Below are 20,606 nucleotides of genomic sequence, written 5' to 3' on the forward strand. Positions count from 1 at the left end.
AAAGTTCTACAAGGTGTGTATAGCCCGTGTTTGTTGGGATTTGGGAAAGATAACCTGTGTTTCCAGGCTTCATGTTTAGCCTCCTGGACTCTACCATGGCAGGAATGACTACGTAACATACGTTTTCAACAGCAGCTGCTCCTACAGTCATCTTCTTTTCTTGCAGGCTTGGAGGGTATTTTTGTGTGGCAGGGGTTGTAATAGTTACTCGTCCTTTGCCTTCTTCCTCCACTTAATTTATAGAAAATAAACCACAAACCTAGCAGCCAGACCTAAATCAAAATGTTTGCTGAGGTTGTTCTTATGGGCAGCCACAGTAGGTAGTACAGTGGAAAGCAGGATATCAACTGTCTGTTACTATGGTAATTGCCAAATGCTGAAGGCATTTCAGCTGTTTGACATTTTGACAGGTTTAACAGATACCTAATATCTTCTCTTCCTGTACTGGATGCAGGTAACACTAGCAGGGATCAGTTATTTCCATCTGGTAAAAGTCCACCCAGTGTTTCTGGCTATTAAAATGAGCTGTGTGAGATTTCTTACCCTTCTGAAGAAAACTGAAAGTGATGTAAAGGAAAATGGTAGTACAGTTTAGTCAGCATTTGCAATTGCTGAGGTATAAAAGAACAATTTTAATGAAAGAAAGAGGAGGACTAATATTTAGCATGCAAAACTGCAAAAAAAAAAAAAAAGTCAGCAATAGAGTTATTTTACAGTGCAGTACCATAGACTTTTTTTTGATTGTCTCTTGTCTAGATGCTGATTAGGTTCAACACTCTTAACTGCAAAACAAGGTCTGATGAGATATCTTAGACAGATTCTGTTTGTTTTTATTATTTATTCTAAGTTGTGAGTTATGGACAGTAGCAGAGAACGACTTTACATCTTGATTTAATGGAAAGATTTGCATTTTTGCTATCTTTATAGAATAAGACATTATTCGAACTAGTGTACTCTCTCTCTCTCTCTCTCTATGCTAAAATGTACTGTCTTGTAGGGTCCCCCAGGGCCACCAGGACTCCCAGGCGAGAAGGTAAGACTCTTTTTATTATAAAGGTTAAGTCTATTTGTTTATTTATTTGGCAAACCAGTTCCCCAAAAAGCTGGAAACGAATGGTCCTAAAGAAGTGGGTTTTTTTCACTTTGGGGTCTGTTTTTGTGTCTTAATGGGCATCATAAAGAGAGATTTTTAATGCATTTTTTATCAAATTTGTTTGGATCTGTTATCTCACTTGATTAAATCAGTAGTAATTACAACATTCTGTGATTATTTGAACTCATCTAAAAATGTCAACATTTTGAGTAAAACGTTGAAAAAAAAGAGCATACTGACAATAAAATTATCCGATAAATTTCATTCTATGTATTTTTTTCATGAATTGCTGACTTAAGAAAACAGCAGGGAGGGTTAGGACATAATTATTTATTTGTTTCACATGTGCATTTAAAAGACATATCCTGTCTTTTATATCCTCTCTTAACTTTTGCCTTATACAAAATACCTTCATATATGTGTACGTATGCATGTATGCACTGCTGATAAAAATTGACTAAGTATGTGTAATTTTTATTTTCAGGGCTACATGGGTTTGGGCTTTCAGGGTCCCAAAGGTGAAAAGGTAAGACTCTTTTGAAAACTTCTAGATGACAGCTGTCAGAAATATTCTTGATACTTTGTTTTAAATAAATAAACTCTTGGAATCAATCTATGGAGAAAATCAGCATTGTAATTTTTGGAAGACTTGAGTAAATCTGTAACTTACACCCAAATGAACAGAAGTCATGAACAGTTACAGACTTTGTTCATGATGATGTTATACCTGACATTAATTTAGGTCATTTTCCTGTTTTCCAGCTGTGACTAGTACCAACTACTTCAGTTTGCAATAGGCAGATCTGGAAGCATTTACTCTGTATATTAGGACTCATCGTGAGATTTGTTTGAAATAGGTTTAGTTCTGAGGAATGAGATTTAATGTGCTGTCCAGAATTATCAGAATTAATTGTGGTAGGACTCTTGAGGGCCTGTCTGCCTTAGTTTGGATTGGTAGTGTATACTTTTGAAGTGGATCTTTCAGCTGTCCCCTTTTACTGTGTTTTGACTGAACCAGGAAGAGTTTTCAGAGCACACCGACTGGTTTACTTTTGAATGAAACTAAGCCAAAACATGTGCTCCAGGATCCCTTTTATTCTCTTAACCAGCATCAAATGGGAGGTAAAACATGATAGGTTTAATGCGTTACCTCGCCCACTGAGAGGTCTAGGCTAAAGTGCCTTATCTTGCATTTTCAGGAACCAAGAAATGCATGTAGTCATGGGTTATTTGGTAAATTGATAGTGTGTCTGAGCCCTTCTCCAGAAGCTTCTCATGAGTGTCATTGACAGAGGCCTTTTGGAGTATAAGTAAATTATGTTACTTAGGTGGTGGATTTTTATCCACCACCTTATGTATGTATTTTGAGTCACATGATTCCTAATGGTTAGAATTTTTTGCTACATGACACATTGTTGAGATTAACTTGTTATCATAAAATTTCGTGAAAAATGTTGGCCATAGAAGTATGTGGAGATTTCCTGGACTCCTCAGGTTTGTCTTTAGCAAAAAATAACTGGTATTGCTATGCATTGCTGCTTGACAGAAGTGTATCCAGCCTTTTTGGAGGTGTTTTACTGTAAAAGATAGTGCTTTTGCATTGTATAAGGAGATGAGGTTCTGACCCCTGACACATATGTACATACTAAAAAAGTATGATCCACAGTTACCATCTCGAAGTTGGCCTTTACGGACGGTTGTAAAGCTGATGGAAGACTATAAGTTTTGACTAACATTTTCCTCCAGACATCAGCTTTCTGCACCTGACCTCTTCCCTTCTAATCTCCTTCTTCCTAAAGGAGACCCTAAAAAGCTTTTATACTATTATAATAATTAATTGGATATGTTCCTGATATTTGGTGTTAATCAATCTTCACCCTAAAAGGGGATTCAGAGATCTTTCTTCAGGGCAGTCTCTGTCTGTCACCAATTATACAGTTCTGTCTGCTATAACTGTGTATGTAACCCTTTCACTGACTGATTTTGCTGGAATAAGAATTTAAAAAAAACCAATTAGCTATATTTTTAAAAGCAAGTGGTAGTTCTCTTTAATGTTATTGGTCTTAGTAATGTTTGTTCTCAGTGTCAGTGCTGTTTTCAATGGACTGTCCTGGATTTGGTGTTGACAGGGAGAACAAGGGGTAAGGGGCCCCCCAGGCCCACCAGGACCAGCACCACATATGAAAGAAAAAGGGGCTGAAATCATAAGGGGAGAAAAGGTGAGACCTTAAATGATTAATCTTGTTGTACTGTTCGTTAAAACATGATCAATAGGAATTAGCAAATAAAAGTAAAACAGGAAAAAGAAAATATTAAGTCACCTACAGCCAATTCTTCAAAAATTTCTCCCTGTTTTACTTCATGAATGAATTTTGATTGTCTTTCTAGAAGTTTCTCTGAAAAATATATGATAAAATGATAAATGCATAAATAATTGCATAAATAAGTAATGCATACAGCAGAGGACTTTCTGAGGAAGTAAGATTGATAAGCGTAGTCCTGTAAACACCAAATACTCTAAAATTGAATTAAGTAGCTGATACTGGACTTTTCATATACAGAATCACATTCATGGAATCTGAGTGCTAATTCATTTTTCAATTATTGAATTAGGCAGTCTAAGCAATATATACTAATGTAATAAACTAGCTTTAATGGGTTCACATTTTGTGTTTGTTTAACTTTTTTTTGCACATCACACTATTAGACATAGTTCTTGAAGTGGACAACAGGCTTAAATGTGCTTTTTCTGACATGAATAATTAAATGATTTACAACCTAAATGAATAATGGTTAAGATTTTGCTTACTAATCTACATTTTTTTAATAATTCCATTAGGGTGATCCAGGTGAAAAGGGTGAACAGGGAGCCCCAGTGAGTATTGTGTAGAATTTTTTTTAGTTACTTTAAAAATTGTGAAGAATATGATAATGGCCCTGAATATAGCTATTTGATAAAAGCAAATTTACTTTACAATTTGGCATTATTATTAATCTGATGTGTACTTATTTTCCAGGGATTGCCAGGTTCAGGTTTCAAAGGAGAAAAGGGTGAACCTGGAAAGCCTGGTCCACGTGTAAGTATGCTCAACTTTATCAATACCATAATTAGTTGTTGCATTGTTTCCATAAGCTAATTAAACTTAGTTACCATTAGTGAAACAGCAAATTTGGTATATTTCAAACAAGCAAGTTTTGCTGTAGGACAGGTGTACAAGTCAAGGTAGTAATAACATACAGTACTATTAGTATGTAACACACTTCCAGATAACTAGACACCTAACAGTAGCTTGCAGCGCTGAAGGCAAAGGCAAGACTCCCACTGATCCCAACTGAAGCAAGATTAAGTCATTCCAGAACAGAAGGAAAAGCAAAGCAAAACAAATCACTCTGTAGGAATGACTTTAGCTAAATGGAACGTGTTGAGGTTATTTCAAATACTCTTATGTGCAATCTACAAAATAAGCCTGCTTAGCCTAAAGGTACCATTTCTTACAAAGAAGAGGAATGGAGGAAAAAATTTAGATGACTGAGATACGTTTGCTTGCTGGTTTCTAGCCTGACTGTAGATGCTTGAGGCCATAAGGTCTGTTACATTTACCTAGTCTGACTTATATCATAGTCTCATCCATACAACTTCTGCATGAATCATGCTTTATCTTTCTGGAAGCTGGAAGCAAACCCATACTTTTTCTACATGAAAACGTACCTAAAGCATTGTTTCTCAAATTGCGGGTTTTCATAAACTGTTAGAAAAAGACCCAGCACATCTATAGGCATTGAATTGTACTTCAATCTGAAAAAGAGAAAATCTCTCTCTCTAATATACTTCAAGGTCAAATGTTCTGTCATCCTTTCAGTAAAGGTATGTGATGGGAATATCATGTGTGTATTTTCACTCTTACAGTAAATGAGTGCTTGAAAGCTGGAAGGATGGAGAAATGTTGGCCTAGAACTTGTTGAGGAAACCAGAGCATCTTTGAATTGTTAAAAAATACAGCTTTCTGTTTCTGCAGAGTTCCCTGAACAAACTTTCTAAGATATTTTATATATAATTATTGCTGTTCAAGGAAATCATAGCTACTTCTGAAATTAAGATAAGGCTTGAAAGATGAATAGATGTTAAGATCTGATATTCTAGTTTCATGGAATGAAATTATATGATTAATTCCAATCACAGTGCACATTTGAAGACTCTCCTGACTTTACCGATCATATTTTTAATGAATCATTAAAAATTACTCATAATCCTTCTTTATAAGATACCATAGCTGCACACTTCAGTGTTCACGTTGGTTGTATCATTTTTATCCTTTAATTGCATTGTTTTAGATGGCATTTTTGACCTAAAACTGGTGGGATTATTCTTTAGTCTGAATTGCATGCACTGTTACTTGTGTATTAAGTACATATATTTTCTTGGGTTCATGGGACATATTCATATTGCTTATAGTACGCATACAATCTAAGCACTGTGACACCAACTAAAAGCCAGCCTCCAGCGAATTAGACTACAAGCCGAGGTGCCAATCCCTTCATAGTCCATAGGAAGAGGAAGGGAATGCTGAAAAGTAGGTTAGTCCATCTAGGTCATTTATCACGTACCTGTTGATTACCTCAAGGGAATCTAATCCCCTCTGTAGGCTAACACAGTGGTCTAATAGTGAATCATTTTGCTCTGGAGGAGAGAGTCTTGGATTCTAGGTTATCATCCGCCTTATGATTTGAAATTATAACTTTCAATTTAGATGAAATGTTTTTTACCATTAGATTACCACGCGATCTGATAGGGGCCCACTCTCCAAGCCTTCTGCTGAAACTGAGCCACCGAATGTCTATGAATAAAGGTTTTGTGAGGCTGGAGAGTGTATATATAGAAAGAGATTGCTATGAAGGGAAGAGTTTCTGGGTCTGGTTCCAGTTTCCTGTGCTGTTAGTATATTTTGTCTTGAAGCAGCCTTGACTGGGAAATCCGTATGTTATTTCTGGATCTGGGAACAGATTTGCAGGATTTTGTTTAATTCTGCAGCTTTTAGGATGTTGAGTAACATAAGCAGTAGGCAGTCACAATTTGCCTGCTTTGTACCCTCTGTGCTGTTAGCTGTGTTAGCACACTTCGGTTAATGCATTACTATAGTGATTGTTTTGTTCTAGTGTTTCACCCATCGTATCTAGAAATTGCATGTATGTGGCCGTCTGTTTAAGCAGAATGGAACTTCATGTTTTACAGGGAAAGCCTGGAAAAGATGGTGAACCGGGACCAAAAGGAGATCCCGTATGTATTTTAATGAATTTCCAGTACTGTTTCTTACATTCAAGAGAAAGAACTGTCTGTGTATTGTAAATGGTTGAAATTTTCTAGCCTTCTGAATTGTTTACTTAAAGTTGTTGCTTTCGGTGAATTAGTGACTGGTTTGAAAATTTAAAACTCTGATGCTGCCAGAGCTAAGATGCAGCTATATTTGTCTTTTCTGGTTTTGCTGTCTTCTACATGCAGGGTTTGCCTGGTGGGTTTGGGATTCCAGGACGACCCGGGGAGCCTGGCACAAAGGTGTGTAGTAGCAGCCTTTGCTTCCCATCACATAGGATGAGGAGTTAAGAGCTTGTATGGCGTGTTCATAGATGTGCGTTATAACATAAATGTACATAAAGCAATATTAAATGAATGTTACTAAGTTGTAAAGTCATCACTCAGAGACTAGGAAAAGTCAAAATTAAGATAGCTTAGGTATCCCTGGTTTAGATCTCTTATATGAATTGATTAATGCATGCTTTATTTTCAAAAGCTCTTTGCCCAGCCAGCCTATGTTCAAACGTACTTTCCTAAAAATCCCAGTTTCTCTTTACATAGTGTAAAGCAGTACAGGCCTGCAAACTAACTACTTACTGCTTATTATAATGGTCCAGGTACTTATCATTTGGAAGTTATATGAATCTGTATCAAAGTGTTCATTTGCTAAGGAAATCCTATTTTGTGGGGAAGAAAATCTGAGCTGGATTCAAAATGTAAATTGTATTTTGATTTAGGGTGACAAAGGTGAACAAGGTTTTCCAGGACCTCCAGGAAGAGTAAGTAAAATAAATTCTTGTTTTATTTTAAACTTAAATGAAAATATAAATTTTCTGAAAGTCAAAGTGTTCAAGCGATGAAGGAAAAAAGAGAGACTATGCATGTTCTGATCTCATTCTAAGCAGTCACATCCTCATTTTTTCTTAATGGAAACAAAAGTTGGATACAGATCTTTTAAATATGCTTGAAATTTGGGAAGGGACCTCTCAAAGAATATGAATTTCAAGTGGTTTGGACTATGAAAATGGTAGGCATTGTTAATCAATACAGAGTATCCAAAAGAGAGTTCAGAAGAGTAAGTCTGTCAGGCTTGCAGTCTATAATTTTTTTTAACACTTCAAGTAAAAAATGGGATTAGTCAGCAACAAATAGATCGTTGATGGTGCTGCCTCCCCAACATGGGGGAAAATTCCCAACATCTGCTAATTTGATCTGAAAAATGGTGCATACTTCCTTGCATATTTTACTGCAAATGTTAGCGACCTATATGTCGAGCTCAGATCGATGTTAGCAGAAATTGCCAGCACAGAATATTTTAAAATTAAAGGTAATACAAACCTAATGGGTCAGTCCTTAGACTGTGCTGAGATTTCTGGGCATCATTCTTGTTCAGAAAGGTGCCATAAAGCTCTCCACTTAATCCTACTACTGGTAAGAAGGAATTTTGGTAGAATAGGAAATATTTATTTTCTCTGGTAATTCCTCAGCAGCTACAACCCTCTCACAGCAGTTGTTATGTATCGCTGAAATTGCAAGTATAACCAAAACTGCTCAAAATTGTTTTCACAAAACAGAATGGCCTCTGTACCATCAGGTCGGGTCAGGATGGGGGAGATACAAACAAGGGCACAGTTGTATGTTTCTAGTGTCCTAGTCTTTGTCCTGTGATTCAGGTTATAGATCCTGGACCAGTAGATACTTTTGGTGAAAAAGGAGATCCTGGAGTTTCAGGTTTGCCTGGTCTGAAAGGTCAAAAAGGTGAAAAAGGTATGTATTTTGTCTTGTCTTTTTGATTGAGTTATGCTTTCAGTTTTCTTATTAAAGGAAATTAAAATTGCACTGTCTATAAGCTCAGAGCTCTATATGACAGTGAAATGTTCCAGTAATTTATTTCATTGCTGTCAGGTTATTAGATTTTGTTGTAGTTTGTAGGATGCTTCTTCTCATCATAAATAAGACTGGCTTTCGGTTATAGATTGGGAAAGGATAAACTAAAAGGGTCTGTTTTTATGGCAGTTAAATAATCCAGTGAGATTATTTAAGAAAGATGGAAATCAACACAAGCATAAAGAGGATAATAATGCAGAGAATCTTGAGACGCCTTTAAAAAAGTCAGTAGCTAGATTTTAATCTTAAAATTGGCTTGCAAAATTTACAAAATTCTTCAGTAAACAGGGAAAATCAAGCATTCCCTTTCCCATTTTCCCCATTACAGACCTTACCCTATGGAAGAAAGATCGGTGGAGAAGGTGGCACATAGCAGGGCCTTTTCCGAAAATGTATTGTTTGCAGATATCTATAGATTATTTATCTTAACCTTTGATTCAGGGCATACTAACTTGTAATGTGTACTTAAATAATATGTGCTAAAAGTTCACTGATGTTGGCATTGCGGACTTCACTGCCTAATTGAAAACCTCTCTTTCTAAAGGTTTCCCTGGTATACAAGGAATCCCAGGACCTCCAGGTATGAGTTTTTGGCTACTGATTTTGTTCACATTTTTCCTGTGGTGTTCTTGGGTGAAGAGTCCTGAGAGGTGTTCTCCTTAGCTGCTGCCAGTTACTGCCTGACTTACAGAACACCCAGGCAGAGGCCCCTCTGGGGGCTAATCGTCCCCCTAGACCCTTCCTGTAGATTGCTTTTGTCGTGCCTCTGATGTGATCCAGCCTTGCTCTTTGTGTGGAGCCCTGATAACTTTCTCTTAAATTGAAGAAGTAGTGTGCACAGGTCATCAGAGATAGCCCAGAGAGTATGGCTCCATTGGGCAAGAAAAGTTGTTAAATGTGAACGTGTGCGTGCATATGTACCTATGTATGTATACTCACATGTAGATAATTTGTTTTGCTTTCGCTTCAGATCTGTATCTGTTTGCATAAATACAATAAAACAAGGTTTGTAGGGAAAAATAATAACATCTATTAGATCAAAGTAATTCTGGAAGGCTTCCTGCTTTTTTTCAAATAAGTCACTTGATCTAATAAAAGTTATTTCTTTTGCCTGCAAATGTTGCCTTTTTCATAGTCTTAACATCTTCACATCCATGACAACACTGCTATTAAGTATATATGTACATGTACATGTGTTTGAATTAAACCACGATATTTGCTTTTTAAAAATTAAGCAAATCATCTGTGGAAACGTGCCTCTGGCACATCCTGCAGTGATACTACTATTACTTCCTTTGCTCGCATTTTCTATCTTGACAGTGAGCTACATATGAAATTAATGTGAGCCAAGGTCAGATAGTTTCCAGGAAATTTTTCACAGTTTAGGGAGAAGATACTATATACCGCAGGCTATAATAGTCCCTAAAGAATTCTGTGTGACAAGACAAGAAAAATAGCAGCTCTTAGTCTGTCATTACCCTACAGAAATTGAGATTTGTGGTGACTCTCATATCTTCCTGCAATGTTGCAGAAGGCTCAAAATGGTTTAGTGATCAAGTCTGGTGATTAGTTGTGAACTGAAATAACTCATTAAAGTATGAAGACCTGTGTGACTGTACAAAGAGATAAAAAGAGATCTTAAGTTTTTTCTAGCTGTTTAACTGCTTCTCTTTATTGGCTGCTGTTTGCTTATTATTCCTACAAACAGTTTTGGTTTTAGCGTTCCTGAAATCTGCTAGCTTTGTTGAATACTTATTTACTGAAGTTCTTAGAGATGCTGTCCCTTTCTAGGTGTGTTTAAGATTTGGTTTATTATGAGATAAGGAAGAGTGTAATAGTTTCTAAGTGTAATAGCTAAATTAACTGCTGTGTCGCCACTTTTTCCTACCCTGCAAAAGTTGATTAAAATAAATCTCAGGAAAACAGTTAGTACAGAATAAAAGTGTTTGTCTAGGGACCTAACCAAAGGGAGTTTTGTATAAATTTTGTATAAATCACCAATAGTAAAAATACAGTCCCTTTTTATTTTGCACTGATGTTTTTTCTGTTTCTCTCTGAAACCTAATGGAAACTAATGTGTTGATAATGTTACTGTCTTTCTACTTGTAACTTTTTTTAATGTATGCTTTACTCTGTCCAAAGGTCGGCCGCTTCCAGACAGGGTAGGGTCACCTGGTGTCCCTGGAGAGAGAGGTGAAAAAGGTGAAAAGGGTTCTCCGGGATTCCCTTTACCCGGACCCCCTGGAAGAGATGGTTTCCCAGGTCCCCCGGGGTTGCCTGGCCCACCAGGTCCTCCAGGCAAAACAGGTAGGTAAAGCCCTCGCTTGCTTTTCACGATGAAGATTCAATGCACATTGCGTGCACATAAAAAAGGATAAGGGGACAAGATTATAAAAGCTATAATCAGAATGCATCTACATCGTGGAAGGAACATATCTGAGTTGTTAATGGACCAAGTAAAAGCTGTTCCATGATGCAGTGAGCCACTTGTTTCCTTACTGGGACAAGGATTCTTTGCTAAATGTTTTTAAAATTTCTTCAAAAGTACATCGTGGACTGTTACAATATAACCAAATAATTGACCTTGATATTTAATATTGGTGTCCTAATGTGCCAATTTAGAGATATTTATAGATTTTCAATTAAAAAAATAACGATACTAATACTGTTGGCATAAAAGATAGCTGTTCAATGTCACAATTTACAAGTCTGCAGCACCAATCTATGTAAGAGATGTAAGAACTGCTGACCAAACTAGTCTCCTAGAAGTTTTTATTGTAAAATGAAATTATCTTACAGAAGAATGGGGTCAACACTTGCTTTATAGAGGTAAATGAAAAGCTAGTAATGATGTAACAAATACATAATAATAATAGTAGTAATGATAACAAAATTATAGAGCTATGAATAATTAGATTCTGATAAAGCATTTTTAAAGAGAAAAATGTTTTGGTTTTGCTCTGCAATGAAGCAATGAAAAAAGTGCATATGAAAATAGTTCATGCTTAATAGCTCCTTACAACTGTTTTAACTCTTTTATTGAAAGAAAACTTTTGCTATAGGTGATACTGATATTGTGAGTTAAATTGTCATTTCAACATAAAGAATGATATCACTATTAGTTTAGGTAGTCTATTGAAAGGAACATTATTCTCTATTGAATTCCTAAACCAAAATAGTTGGTTCAAAAACAACTGAAGATGCCTAGTTGTTGCTATGTTTGCCAACGAAGCAGTACAAAATCCAGCACCTAGAATATGGAACTAAACAGCTAAATCTTACCTTGCCCTAAAAATAAGAGCAATTCCTGTTTTTCATACATATTTCCGTCACTGCTTAATTCTGCTCCTTCCCCGGACACTTCTTAAGCTTTCTTCAAGTGCATAATAGGAAACAATTTGTTTTCATTTAACTGTTGTTTGCCAAACTTCACATTAACATTTTGACTACTGGCTTTGGCCAAATTGATGTCATATTGTATTGGGTCAGAACCTGTGCCTTATCATCAAACAGAACAAGCACAATTTGTATTCTCATATCAAGCCTGCTAAATATTCTCATTTGTTACCTATTTCAGTTCCTAACATAGGAAGTTTCTTGTTCTCAGGAATCTTGATCAGTGTGAAGAAGTTAAATAAATCTTAACAAGCTGCTCTTGACCTAGAAAGTTTCCTAAAACATTGAAAACAAAAGTCAGGGTACAAAAAACTTACTTAATTAATTTCTTCAGAATGTCAATATTCTCCATTCTCTTCAGGGTCAAACCAGCAATTTTTCACTCACAGCACTTTTCTTAGCCAAAACTTACAATAAAAATAGATTCTATGTGAAAGTTCTTTGTAACCTTATTATGGCAGAGCCTGTCTTTTCTCTGTAATTCTTGGGCAGTATATATGGAATCAGAATACAGAATCCCAGTTAAATTTTTCAAAGTAAAACACACAGAAAAATAAAATGCTCTCCTGACTTATCACTATTCATAGATACATTCAACTGGGACATTCATAAATGCAGCCCTATAATGGAAACTTGCACTTGTCAAACAATTTTCTTTATTGCATTTCCATTGCAGATGGAATTGATCAATGCCAGCAGGGAGAACCTGGTGCACCAGGTAGTCCTGGACCTCCAGGAAGAGCTGGATTTCCAGGAGAGATGGGAGAGAAAGGTAATACTATTTAAAGTGATTGCTTTCTAATGCTTTGTACCCTGGAGCTTGGGTATGTAAAAAGGCTGAGAAAGTTAGGCTGGATCTAGAGAAAGTGTACTTAAAGTTAGTTAAAACAAATAGTTCATGGACATGGAAGATGTTTCTTGAGTCTCTGGTGAGTAAAAGAAGGATATTGTGTATTGAGTTGTGTGACACAAACTTCACTTACATTTCACTTAGCCTACACATTGCTGGAAAGTGATAAAGGATGGTGCAGGGCTGGAAGAGGAGCTGGGAAAAAAGAAAGGGCTGAACATAGCCCCATTAAGTGTAAATTGAACTGTTCATGGCAATTTAAGATGTGAATTCTGAGATGAAGAATTAGAGAGGGGCAGATGAGTTGGGAATGGAAATGGTTTATGAATCATTGCTATGAGTATAATTGAAGCTAAAATTTTAATACTTATAAATAGCACTGTCAACCATGTGTTTTAGGAGCACTGACTAAATGGACATATGAAAAAAATGAGCTGCAGTCATTTACACGATGGTTGATCCTTCCTAACCTCATTCTGCTCACTGCTTTTCTAAAACTGCAAAATTGCAGTGACTGTAGAGGTTCTCCTTTTTCTGCTTTAATCTTTTTATTTCTTCTTTGCCTAGTGTATATTTCTTTTCTTCCTTTTGGTCCTCTTCAGCCTGGTCCCTTTTAATCTGTTAAATATTATCCCTAGGATAAGAATTAAGTTGATTTTCATGCCATTCCTTTAAAAATTTTAAAGAATTTTGAATATCAGTTTGCTGATAAATTCTCTTTGAAGCATGTAATTAGAAGTAGCACATTTATTTTTATTCTTTCAACATGAAGTGTATTAAATTGACATTTGCCCCTGGATCCATCTGCTTGCAGTTGTCTTAAATCCTTTCATTGTTATTCCTTAGTTTTGTTGGTGTTTTTTTTCAGGTGACAAAGGTGAATCCTGTGCCTTATGTGATAAAGTAGGACCTCCTGGACTTCCAGGACCACAAGGGCCACCAGGTCCAGCAGGTAAAAACTCATTACCTCCCTGAGAATTAACTACGTAAGCTAAAATCTAAAAATGCAGCATATATGATAAAATTATAGAATCATAGAATCATAGAATCATAGAATCATTAAGGTTGGAAAAGACCTCTAAGATCATCGAGTCCAACCGTCAACCCAACACCACCATACCCACTACACCATGGCCCTAAGCGCCTCATCTACCCGTCTTTTAAATACTTCCAGGGATGGTGACTCCACCACTTCCCTGGGCAGCCTGTTCCAAGGCCTGACCACTCTTTCAGTGAAGAAATTTCTCCTAATGTCCAATCTAAACCTCCCTTGGCGCAACTTGAGGCCATTTCCTCTCGTCCTATCGCTAGTTACTTGGCAGAAGAGACCAACACCCACCTCGCTACAACCTCCCTTCAGGTAGTTGTAGAGCGCGATGAGGTCTCCCCTCAGCCTCCTCTTCTCCAGGCTAAACAGTCCCAGTTCCCTCAGCCGCTCCTCATAAGACTTGTGCTCCAGGCCCTTCACCAGCTTCGTTGCCCTTCTCTGGACACGCTCCAGCACCTCAATATCCTTCTCGTAGCAAGGGGCCCAAAACTGAACACAGTATTCGAGGTGCGGCCTCACCAGTGCCGAGTACAGGGACACGATCACCTCCCTGCTCCTGCTGGCCACATTATTTCTGATACAGGCCAGGATGCCGTTGGCCTTCTTGGCCACCTGGGCACACTGCCGGCTCATGTTCAGCCGGCTGTCAACCAGCACCCTCAGGTCCTTTTCCTCCGGGCAGCTTTCCAGCCACTCTTCCCCAAGCCTGTAGCGTTGCGTGGGGTTGTTGTGGCCAAAGTGCAGGACCCGGCACTTGGCCTTGTTGAACCTCATACAGTTGGCCTCGGCCCATCGATCCAGCCTGTCCAGGTCCCTCTGCAGAGCCTTCCTACCCTCCAGCAGATCAACACTCCCACCCAACTTGGTGTCGTCTGCAGACTTACTGAGGGAGCACTCGATCCCCTCATCCAGATTGTTGATAAAGATACTGAACAGGACCGGCCCCAGTACTGAGCCCTGGGGAACACCGCTCGTGACCAGCCACCAACTGGATTTAACTCCATTCACCACAAGTCTCTGGGCTTGGCCGTCCAGCCAGTTTTTTACCCAGCAAAGGGTACACCTGTCTAGGCCGTGACCCGCCAGCTTCTCTAGGAGAATACTGTGGGAGACAGTGTCAAAGGCTTTACTGAAGTCCAGGTAGACCACATCCACAGCTTTTCCCTCATCCACCAGGCAGGTCACCTGGTCATAGAAGGAGATCAGGTTGGTCAAGCAGGCCCTGCCTTCCACGAACCCGTGCTGGCTGGGCCTGATCCCCTGGTTGTCCCGGACATGGCTTGTGAGCGCCCTCAAGATGAACCGCTCCATGATCTTCCCCGGCACCGAGGTCAGGCTGACCGGCCTGTAGTTCCCCGGATCCTCCTTCCGGCCCTTCTTGTAGATGGGTGTCACATTGGCAAGCCTCCAGTCGTCCGGGACCTCCCCAGTTAACCAGGACTGCTGGTAAATGATGGAAAGCGGCTCGGCAAGCTCCTCCGCCAACTCCCTCAGTACCCTCGGGTGGATCCCATCTGGCCCCATAGACTTGTGAACGTCCAGGTGGCGTAGCAGATCTTCCTCTTGAATTATGGGGGGTTTATCCTTCTCGTCGTCCTTGTCTTCCAGCTCAGGGGGCTGTGTACCCTGGGGATAACTGCTCTGACTATTAAAGACTGAGACAAAGAAGGCGTTGAGTACCTCAGCCTTATCCTCGTCCTTGGTGGCAATGTTCTCCCCCCCATCCAATAGAGGATGGAGATTCTCCTTGGCTCTCCTTTTGTCATTAACATACTTGTAAAAGCATTTTTTGTTGTCTCTCACGACAGTGGCCAGGTTGAGTTCTAGCCGGGCTTTTGCCTTTCGAATTTCCTCTCTGCACGACCTAACGAGATCCCTGTACTCTTCTTGAGTTGCCTGACCCTTCTTCCAAAGGTGATAAACTCTCCCTTTTTTCCTGAGTCCCAGCCAGAGCTCCCCGTTCAGCCAGGCCGGTCATCTTCCCCGCCCGTTCTTCTTGCGGCACATGGGGACAGCCCGCTCCTGCGCCTTTAAGACTTCCTTCTTGAAGAACATCCAGCCTTCCTGGACCCCTTTACCCTTCAGGACTGTCTCCCAAGGGACCCTCTCGACCAGTGTCCTGAGCAGGCCAAAGTCCGCCCTCCGGACGTCCACGGTAGCGGTTTTGCTGGCCCCCTCTTTACTTCACTAAGTATTGAGTATTCTATCATTTCATGGTCGCTAAGCCCAAGCCGGCCTCCGGACAAAATTACTTTTTGTCCCACTAATCAGTTTGTGAAACTAATTAAAGGAGGATGGAATATTCCTGGTTTTGGCCCGACTCCAAATTTCCGATGCAATCAACAAGAATTACCAAGGAAGCAGAAATTGGCCACAGTGGATGGTCTTTGCAAACTGTGGCCCAAATATTTTCACTGAAGATTGTGAAAGTGAAAAATAATGTGGGAAGCATTTGCCCTATGTGCCCAGGCTTGGCAGTGGCCCATACTTATGTTCCTAATCCTAGCATTAAATTCTGCGGCCAAAAAAAATAATTCTTCTTCTCCTACCACATGAGAGAAGTGCCACATGCAAACAGTGATATTATACCTAATGTTTGTTCTAGTGGCTGTTAAGAAAAATGAATACGGTTTAGGTAGTTTCAAGACTGCAGTGGTTACATGATAGGTCTAAATAGTAAGATGAATTCATTCCTAAGTCAAATGAATCATTAACTTCTGAGTTAATGAATGCAGACACATATAGCACATGAGCACGTGAAGCCAGACAACTTCACTGACTTTAGCAGCATTGTGTTGATATAACTGGAGATGGAATGAGACACTTTGAGAAGGACCACAAAGAATTCACATACCATGAGCTATTTGTAAAAGCATGTAATAAATAGAATTGTATTTTTGTCTCTCTGATAAGGTTTTCCAGGACAATCAGGTTTCAAGGGTGACAGAGGCTTACCTGGACTTGATGGCCTTCCAGGGGTACCTGTAAGTAATGCCTTGCCAAATGCTGTGTGTCCTATGAGGCATGTGATCAAAAAACACACAGTGTGGTTGTGTAATAGTTCTGTTTAAAAACAGACTAGCACAGTGATATGATAGAATTAAGGAACTATGCCTAGCAAAATGAACTAGGAAGCAGCATGGTTGAGCCATGAGAGTCAAAAAGAGCTATGAGAGTCAGAAATGGGTTATATTTCTGTGTTTACCCACTGTATGAACTCAGCAGGACACATGACCCTCTGGCTGAGCAAGCTAAGCAGTGGAGTCGGGTAAAAAGCAGGATTTTGCAGGAAACAGATGCAGGTCTGCCCTGACCTTCTCGTGAATCGTTCCAATAACTCTTTGCTGTTGTGTACATATATATCGAGAGAGAGACAGTGCCATCTAGTGTAGTGTAAGCAATCTAATATAAGCATGCAATATACTTTGGCAGTTTGAATTTTGGGAAGTGTGTGCAGTATATTCCATAAAACATAGTTAGCAGGAAAGCTAAGTAGTTTTGAAGAAGTAAAGGAAGGCTGTGAAAGTGGAGAGTATCCTGATAATACGATCACTTGTAAATTATGTTGATGCAGCGCAACACGACTCTCTGTGACTAAGGCCAGATATTAGAAGCAGAACAGCCATCAGCATAGCACTTGTCTAAAATGTAACACAAATTACTCCTAGATGAGCACTGTACTAGCACAACTACATTTGATCTTGTCAGACTTCACTTGAGTGTCCCTATGTACACTGTGTTATGCTGTCAAGACCTACCTTTGCATACACGTTCCTGTAGTATATCGTGGATTTTGACACCATTCCTAATGTAAGTAGACTGAGTTTGTCAGAGTCTTCACAGACTTTTTTTCCCAAAGCTGTTTTCTTCTTCCAGCTGATCCCTTTTGGCAACATAACTTCTCAGTGACATTCTTGTGCACTAGCTTTAACACACACTGGAGTTATGCAAGCTCCCTCTATCACCAGTGGTGAGAGAGAGGCACCTTCAGAACTTAACCCAACCCACCTCTATGAATTCCTTACTCAAGGCATCTATTTCTCTCCCTTGAGTATAAATAAAGCCTAGATGCCTGAATTCAGCCAATGAAAGTTAGCTAGGATGGAGTCCATTCTCTATTTCCACCACAATAAATAAGGTGGTATTACTCAGCAACTGAATTTACTATAATATCAGTGGGATCCATGAAAGAAACAGTGGAAAAAATTAAAAGAATTCCTAATGTGTTTAAGCTTTTTTCGTGTCTTGCATTTGTTCTCAGCACACATATAAAGGTTTTGCCATACCTTTATATTTTCCTTTTATTGCCTCTTAAGTTCTGTTCATGTCTTTCATCAGACAAGGACTGGCTGCTGTTCTGAATGCTTTTAAGCTTGTTTTACTCCACAAAGTTCAGCCAGGTGGTGATCCAGCATATATTTTAGCTTGGAAAAACTACACGGGGGCCAGCCTTGCAAGCTCACATTGTTTAGAGCCATGCCAGAGCATCAGTCTGATCGAGGACCCACCAAAGCTAATGGAAAGATTACTTTTGACCATGTTCTGGTTAAGTGGAGGGCACACATCAGCCATAAGCAGTGGACATTGCCCATGAAGTTTGTGCTTTAGTACCCTAGTGAGTAGCTCTGATTCACTTGAAATTAGAGAGACTGTTCCTATGAGAAAAGTTCATATAAGTCCTAGAAAATATGTAGGGAAAAATTGGAATTTTGGAAATCCTATAGTTATATTATTAGGTAGATAATTTCTTCCCAGGAGAGCTTACAAAACTCTCTTCTGAGCATGTGCATAGTATTCTGATAGTACCAGCTGACTGTGATTGTTAATTGTACAGAATCAATGAATGTTAGTAATGAAGGGAAACGTGTATTTGTGTCAGCTAAATGTCATAAATAAACTACCCAGGGAGAAGCTTTCAGCCTTCAGTTAGCCTTAGCTCTTGTGCAAATAACGTTCGAGTTTTGTATAAGACAATTAATTTAATTTTGTAGACAATCTATATATTTGATGAATATTATAGTTGATTTAAAAGGTTTTGAAAGAATGAATGTCATGGTTGGGGCTTATATAAGCAATTTAAACGTGTAAGTTTGGCTGAGTTTGTCTTTGCATACTGGAAGTGTGTTATTTTCCTGTATTAGTACTACTTCTGCTGGTATTGTAAATTATCATGGAAATGTAGAGATACTTTTGTTGCATTTGCATCAGGGAAATAGGTTCCACAGTGTCACAGAATTCAGCATTTAAAGGTTGGGGCAGACACTTTAACTCTGAAAATGCCTTTTTAGAAAGCCTCCTTTATCTTGATGCTGATATTGTGTAAATATGCATAACTGAAATCCAGTGGGTAGTCTATGGAAAATTCAGAGTAGTTTTTTGATGTCATGGCCTGCAGTTCTTGTGTAAGTGGTGTAAGTTTATATGCACCATCTAAAATGATACACCTGTGATATGATAAATGGCAAAATGGTCAAGACAAGAAGATTTGCATTAATTCTTTATTCAAACTGCTGTGTCCTGGAAAATATTCTCATTTGACTTCCTCAGTCGAAAACTTAATGGTTTACTTGATTTGGGTCTACTCTTTAATTTCTGAAGATTTGTTTTCTTTTGTATCAGTTGAAGGTTTGGTAGGGCAACTGATGACATCTGAATTTATGAAATTTCAGGGGCCCCCCGGCACTCCAGGACTTATGGGCAGCCCTGGGGCAAAAGGAGAACCAGGAGATTTTTCTTATGATTCTATCCTGAAAGGTGAAAAGGGAGATCCTGGTTTCCCAGGACAACCAGGTACTCCTGGCAGAGAAGGAAGACCAGGAAAAGACGGATTGCCAGGTGCCCAGGGTCCGAAAGGAGCATCGGTATGTGTATTTGTTTATGTTTACATATTGACCTACTGTGTGTTTGTTTATATTTACATACTGTCCTGTACATTCTGTCTTTCAGATCAGAATTCATATGCTTTTATGCCCTATACATGCTTTATGTTTATTGACCTCATTCATTGTTCCACGTCTTGTCCTTAACTTGAGTAGTTCATTCTTCCTCAGAGGAAGACTCTGGTTTCCCTGGAACTAGTGAGGAAGACAGTCCTTCAACAACAGACTATTTCGGAGTTAGATTTTGACCCTTTCTTTTTACATGTCATGCAAATGAGGGATCTGACTCAGATGTATCCAGTATGGCTGGTTATTTCAGGACTATAGAGCAAGGTTACTTCCCCCACAAAGTTGTGGGCATGGACAGTAGTTTTGTTTCTTTCTCCCTTTCTCACAGCTTTATAGTGAGAACTAGTGTGGATGATTTAGCTGATATCTGGAGATGACTGAAGGAATGCAGTTATCCAAGTAGAGATTGTTAAGGCAAGATTCAACTCTGTTCTAGCATACTTCTCTTCGTCTGGAAACTAATGCTGCAAAGTATTGCACTGATAGAGAGCTCAGCTGATATGGATGTGGAGCTGAATGTGGAGCTCACATCTGCTCCCACATCCACCACTGGGAACATAGCCTACGTGGTCATTAGCTGCATTGCACACTAGGTATGATTTCCATGTGCTATTCCACGTGGAACCCGGTTCTATTTCCGTTGAACTCAGTGCTAAAAAATCCACTTTCTTCAGCATTACAGATACCTGTGCTAAATCCAAGTTACAAAATATTCAGAGAGAGAGGATGACGTGTTCTGTCTTGCCAATCAGGCAAGAAGTACACGTACGCTTTTCAAAAATTAGGGTACAGCTGGCTTGAAAGGAGAACGTGGTCCCCCTGGCCAACCTGGATTCCCTGGAGTACGTGGTGAAAGAGGTTTTCCTGGCCCTCCTGGGATAGGCGTTGCAGGGTTGCCCGGTGACAAAGGAGACAGAGGCTTTGCTGGAACCCCAGGTTTACCAGGCCTTCCAGGTAATGCTACAGCATGCTTTAAAAAAAAAATAAAAATTGTGCCCTTTAAGTGGTACAAGAGGATCACCGGAATTTAAGATTGAAATAAAAAGACTTTCTAATTTAAATCCGTGTGTGGTTTCAGCAGTATAATTGCAAAT

The 20,606-nt window shown here is 39.1% G+C and overlaps 1 protein-coding gene across 1 annotated transcript in view; it reads left to right on the plus strand.

Moving 5' to 3' along the window:
- The window catches only part of COL4A1 (collagen type IV alpha 1 chain), a 137,720-nt gene that overhangs the window by 84,315 nt on the left and 32,799 nt on the right, over positions 1–20,606 (plus strand). The window contains exons 11-26 of the mRNA XM_075140829.1: positions 998–1,033; positions 1,578–1,619; positions 3,223–3,312; positions 3,933–3,968; positions 4,111–4,170; positions 6,324–6,368; positions 6,591–6,644; positions 7,121–7,162; positions 8,057–8,150; positions 8,815–8,850; positions 10,413–10,577; positions 12,343–12,438; positions 13,385–13,468; positions 16,478–16,548; positions 19,234–19,425; positions 20,298–20,466. Coding sequence (XP_074996930.1) covers positions 998–1,033; positions 1,578–1,619; positions 3,223–3,312; positions 3,933–3,968; positions 4,111–4,170; positions 6,324–6,368; positions 6,591–6,644; positions 7,121–7,162; positions 8,057–8,150; positions 8,815–8,850; positions 10,413–10,577; positions 12,343–12,438; positions 13,385–13,468; positions 16,478–16,548; positions 19,234–19,425; positions 20,298–20,466 — 1,312 coding nt within the window. The remainder of the gene's footprint in view (positions 1–997; positions 1,034–1,577; positions 1,620–3,222; positions 3,313–3,932; positions 3,969–4,110; positions 4,171–6,323; positions 6,369–6,590; positions 6,645–7,120; positions 7,163–8,056; positions 8,151–8,814; positions 8,851–10,412; positions 10,578–12,342; positions 12,439–13,384; positions 13,469–16,477; positions 16,549–19,233; positions 19,426–20,297; positions 20,467–20,606) is intronic.

The sequence above is a fragment of the Calonectris borealis genome, chromosome 1 (genome assembly GCF_964195595.1).
Source record: "Calonectris borealis chromosome 1, bCalBor7.hap1.2, whole genome shotgun sequence".
NCBI classification, from domain to species: Eukaryota; Metazoa; Chordata; class Aves; order Procellariiformes; family Procellariidae; genus Calonectris; species Calonectris borealis.